Genomic DNA, 5,217 nt, shown 5'->3' with positions numbered 1-5,217 from the left:
CACAACAGACCTAAATGAAGTCTTCGCTGTAGCAGAGGAGCCAACAACGGCTTTTGTAGTCACTCTTAGGTGAACCCAAATATGGTCAGCTTCATTTCACACTCCCAAACTCACCGGAGACCAGTGAGCAGGATGACAGTACATCAGTTTGTAAGTCTAGACACTCCACTCATTAGACTCTAGGATAAGTATATGCTGTCAAGGTGTTCCTTTTTTCAATTACAAAACTATTCTGAAGTATAAAGTTGAGATGGCTTAATTTTTTTAAAGGCGGGAGAGGGCGGAGCTATTTGTGGACTAGGGAATACAGCAAAGAGAACTGAGAGGTTCTTGCAAACCACTTCACTCAGGCTGCAGAAAATCCTGATGAACCACTCTTACACCACACTATATGTAAAGTAATTTTTAACCCTTTAAAGTAATATTCCATAAGCAATACAAATTACTAGCATCTAATTCTCTTCCAGATTCCATGGCAACCATTATCTTTGGTTTACCACGCTGTTCTTAGGAAAGATTACAATGAAATCAATTACTTGACAGAAGAACTGGCTGAAAATGATTCAGAAGGCTGATTGAAATTATTATTATTGAGACACAGTGTGACTCCATTGCCCTGGGTAGAATACGGTGCTATATCTCACAGCAACTTCAAACTCCTAGGCTCAAGTGATCCTTTTGTCTCAGTCTCCTGAATGACTGGGACTATAAGCACTCAACATAACACCCAGCTAGTTTTTCTATTTTTAGAAGAGATGGGGTCTTGGTCTTGCTCAGGCTGGTCTCGAACTCCTGAGCTTAAGCAATCCACCCACCTCAGCCTCCCAGAGTGCTAGGATTTTAGGCGCCCAGCGATGTTAAAGTTTTCTCTCTGAACTTTAAACCTCAAAGTTGAAGGCAATTTCTTTTTTAACATGGGTGAATTTCTTACTATAAAATGGAAACAATTAAATCTTAAAATTCAAACAGAATACTGAAAAGATTAAGAGAAAAAGCTCCATGTATTCTACCAAATGAAAAATGCTCAGTTTTCCCTCTGTACATCTAAAGCTAGTAATCCTATTTTCATCAGTATTTGCTAAAACCAATGTAGCAGCCTGTACATGTAGTTATTCAGGATCAGAGTAAAGCCAAAGACATAAAAAATAGGGATTAAACTAAATTGCAAGCAGTTGTTTTTTTAAAAAAGACTACAAGCACATAAACTAGGATTACACACTTTAATCTGATTGACAGGGAAGAAGTTGGGAAGACATGGAAGAAATTTAGTTTCGCTCTGCTTTATGCATAACCAGATGCTCCTTTTCTAAAAAGTACACTGAGGTTTAAAAACCGTATTTTTATCAGAATACTTCAGGAAACCATACTCTGTGTAATCCAGGAAATATGCTACTTGCAGAAAATCATCACAGGCAACAAAGATTAAATCAAAAGGAAAGCACCAGGATTTCGAGCAGTTAGTTCTAAGGAGAGGACATCTGCAGAAGTAGTGTAAATGCTCTCGACTGGCTGCTATGAAAACATGCTAATGAGGATTGGTCCACGTCTTCTAATTTTTTAAAAACATGTTTCTTTGGAAAAATGGCAATATTGAGCGGGAGTTAAGCCATCCTTTTAGACACCCAGCTTATTGGCCTGGGTGAGAACAACTTTAAGAACTGGCATGAAAGCAGAGGTCTCACTGAAGTTGCTGGTGCTAACTATGTGGGTATGGATGGTCAATCCTTCTGAGTAGTTTCGCGTTTCAATGCTCCTTGCAATGTTGTGTAAACCACTGGTGATTGTTGGTGAAAGCTGAAATAAAGGTAGAACCAAGAGAAAAAATTAATGAAGGGAGAATTTCCCATGAGACCACCTATAAACATTAAACACAGATATTTCAATTAACTTGAAAAAATTTATAAAAATATATAAACCATTTAGCATTTCTAGAAATAGTTACTTAGACTGAACAATAGTTATCAAGTAGAAACATGACAAAATTATTTATGTAAAGAAATTATTTATGAACTGGGTATGGGTAAGAAACCAGGTATTTTCTTATAGAAAAGCAGCCAGATTTCCTCCCCCAAGCTGAAATGCTAATGTCTCTCTCCACTTAAGATCTTTAACTCTTCAATTATTTTAGATCAGTGGTTCTCAATCTGTGGGTCACAACCCACAGGAACTGTATTTAAGGGGTGCAGCATTTGGAAGGTTGAGAACCACTGTTTTAGATAGAGCCTTTCAAAGTTTGTCCTATGCACATGAAGGAGATTAAAATTTCTTAATCATGATATCTCAAAGTAAGGACTCAATTTACTTAAAACCTTATCTACAATAGAGACTCTGAACTTCTGCTCCACTGCCGTTGGTGGGGCAACAGACACAACCGTGTACTCAACTTACCAATTATAACTGCCTTGTACGGTCTCTAAAAACCATAAAACCTGCAGTTAGTGTTCATGCGATTACTTTACATACATGTCCCGTGCTTAGAAGGGAAGACTTTATTTTGGATCTGTCTGTGGAACTCATTACTTCCACTGTGATATCAACTTTCTTTAGTTTGGATCTCCTGAGAGAAATGGTTATTTTTATCTGATGAAATTGGGTGTGGGAATGGGGTAGAGGAATGCTGAAATACAAAAATATAAAAACAAAGTCCCAGTTCTTTCTTCCCTCTCCTATCCTAGTGCTTTCATTAATAAAACAAGACAATTTTAGAAAGGAACGAAGAGGTGGAGACCGGAGAGCAGACACAGCAAAAGATCCCTTCCCGCTCGCTATCTTCATAGGTACAGAACATCACCCGGTCATCCCAGGGCTACATCTGGCTTTGCTTTTGTGCTATAGCTGTTCTAGAATTAAAGGATCAGGAGACTTAGACCATGAAAAAGACTGTAGATCTCACCTCTGGAAAACAGAGTATCTGCCCTGCCTTCTGATACACGGGCCGTAAGAAATGAGCAGAGCAGCAGGTCAGTTCCCTTAGGCCAACAGGCAGCTTGTACTTCTGCTCTTTGTTGTAAGAAGGGTGAAAATCTCTCTCTCTCTGTTTTTTTTGAGACAGGGTCTCACTGTTGCGTAGGCTGGAGTGCAGTGTTGTGATCATTACTTACTATGGTCTTGAACTCCTGGGTTCAAGCAGTCCTCCTGCCTCAGTCTCCTAAGTAGCTGGATTATAGGCCTATATCACCACACCCAGCTAACTAAAAACAAAAGAACATTGTAGAGACAAGGTCTTGCTATGTTGCTCAAGCGGGTCTGAAACTCCTGACCTCAAGTGATCCTCTCACCTTACCCTCCCTAAGTGCTGAGATTATGGGCATGAGCCCCCATACCTGGCTTCTCTCTCCCTCCTCACCTATACACTCTGCCTTTTTCCCTCATCCCCCATGAATGAAATTTATGATTTAGAGCAAAGCCCATTCAGTAAGTCATGACAGTTTTGTCCCCAAGCATACTAAATTGAAGTGTTGATAAGATACTATTTTACTAGCAACTCAGAATAAATGATTATCGTGAATCCTTCCTCCATTTCCCCAGAACTTACTGTCTGTTCCCTAAGTTTGTCATACAGAAACTCCAAACGTTTGCTGGCATCATCTAGCTTCCTCTTGGTTTGCTGCAGGAGAGGAAAAACAGATGTTATATTTGGAGATTAACTTTTATCCAAAGAACCTGCCCTGTCTCATCACACTAAACCTTACACTCAAGATGCTGACCAGCTTCATTTTATAAAGAAATGAAGGTAATGTTGATCAAGAAACTCGAACAGACTATTAGACTAGAGGTCAACAATCTAATAAGGGTGATGTGGGCTGGGAGGGCATGAGACTTTCTTCCAGAGTATAACATGGAATATTGATTGGATTTCAAGTGAACTGCAAACCCACTTGACAAGGTGTGTGCACGTTAACTGTTTATATTCGTGAGCATCTGGAAGCAGAAAGGGGTCAGTGGACCACGGAAAAGGTCTAAGCACACTTATTGTGCAGATTATGGGTGGTACAAGGCAAACATGCAGAACTGTAGAATCTTATATTAACTTTTCAAAAACACTTATATACAGGTGATCCCAGGGTTACAAAAGAGATACCTTCCCAAGAACATCTTTAGTTTGGATTTGTATGTAAGTCAGATCCCTGTTGAACAGTACATACATGGTACTGATAACAACAGTCTACTGACACATATGTGGTCATAATAGCATAGTGTAATACTGTAGTAATAATATCCCTGTACTATAATAATAACTTACAAAAACTATTGTGCTCTTTAATTTAAATAAAGAGAATGTAAAAACGAAGTCACACAAAAAGTTTAGATAGGAGATAGAAGAAATCTCACAAAAGAATATTAAAAGTTAACACTTACCTAATGTAGCCTCAAGTCCAGGTTAACAGGAATGTTATTATTTTGATCTTCTAGCCAAATCAGTGATAACCCTTTCCATTTCAATAATTAATCCACTTCGCTGCTTAGTGATAATTGATGCTCTCATTGGAGCACTGCCGTTCCCATGCGCATCATTCCCACTTCATCCTTTACTATTGTTCCGATAGTCAAGCTGACTGAACCCTAACGCTTTCCCAATGAATGATGGCATCTGACCTTTCTCCAAAGGCTGAATTATTTATACTTTATTTCCACTGTTATCACCTTTCTCTTGACTGCAGGCTCACCTGGACTTGCAGCGGACTTTCACTTTGGAAGCATGGTCATAAGGGTAAAAAACATCAACTCATGGAAATGAATAAAAAAATTTAGACAGAAGTGGCCGTGTCTACAAGTGTAAACCACGAGATTGACTGGGAGGGTAAAGACGTTACGCCAATAAACCATTTATGCCATCTGTGCAGATGTGTGGAAGAAACTAGTAATTATTAATGTGATAATTTAATTATAAATTATCCTTATGGGGGGCCTGTTCATAATACAAAATGCTATAAGTCAGGTTGTTTGCAATGTGGGGACTGACTGTACTTAGTCATATTTGATATGTTTAATCCCGTCTCCTTCTAAGCTTTTTAAAACATCAAGGAAAAAATAAATAAAATTATCCTCTGACAACGTAAGACTATTGAGAGAAGTAGTAAAATAGGTTCTTAAAAAATAGTTTTCTGGCTCGGCGCCTATGGCTCAACCGGCTAAGGCGCCAGCCACGTACACCTAAGGTGGGTTCGAATCCCCAGCCCGGACCCGCCAAACAACAATGATGGCTGCAACCAAAAA

The 5,217-nt window shown here is 39.0% G+C and overlaps 1 protein-coding gene across 26 annotated transcripts in view; it reads right to left on the bottom strand.

Annotated features, from left to right (window-relative positions):
- Positions 1 to 1,206: 1,206 nt before the first annotated feature.
- Positions 1,207 to 5,217, bottom strand: part of SEC31A (SEC31 homolog A, COPII coat complex component) — an 89,547-nt gene continuing 85,536 nt past the window's right edge. For 25 of the 26 annotated variants that reach the window (XR_002773461.1, XR_002773462.1, XR_002773463.1 and 22 more), the window contains 2 exons: positions 3,536 to 3,607; positions 1,207 to 1,794 (listed from right to left, as the gene is read on the bottom strand). Coding sequence is in view for 22 of the 26 variants with exons in the window: in XM_023513381.1 (XP_023369149.1) it covers positions 1,615 to 1,794; positions 3,536 to 3,607 (252 nt within the window). In the remaining 4 variants the exon portion in view is untranslated. The remainder of the gene's footprint in view (positions 1,795 to 3,535; positions 3,608 to 5,217) is intronic. The other variant, XM_023513399.1, reaches the window with a different exon arrangement.

The sequence above is a fragment of the Otolemur garnettii genome, unplaced genomic scaffold (genome assembly GCF_000181295.1).
Source record: "Otolemur garnettii isolate 467f Iridium unplaced genomic scaffold, OtoGar3 scaffold00039, whole genome shotgun sequence".
NCBI lineage: Eukaryota > Metazoa > Chordata > Mammalia > Primates > Galagidae > Otolemur > Otolemur garnettii.
Note: the sequence above shows the minus strand (reverse complement) of the source record. Positions and strands in the feature narration are given on the sequence as shown.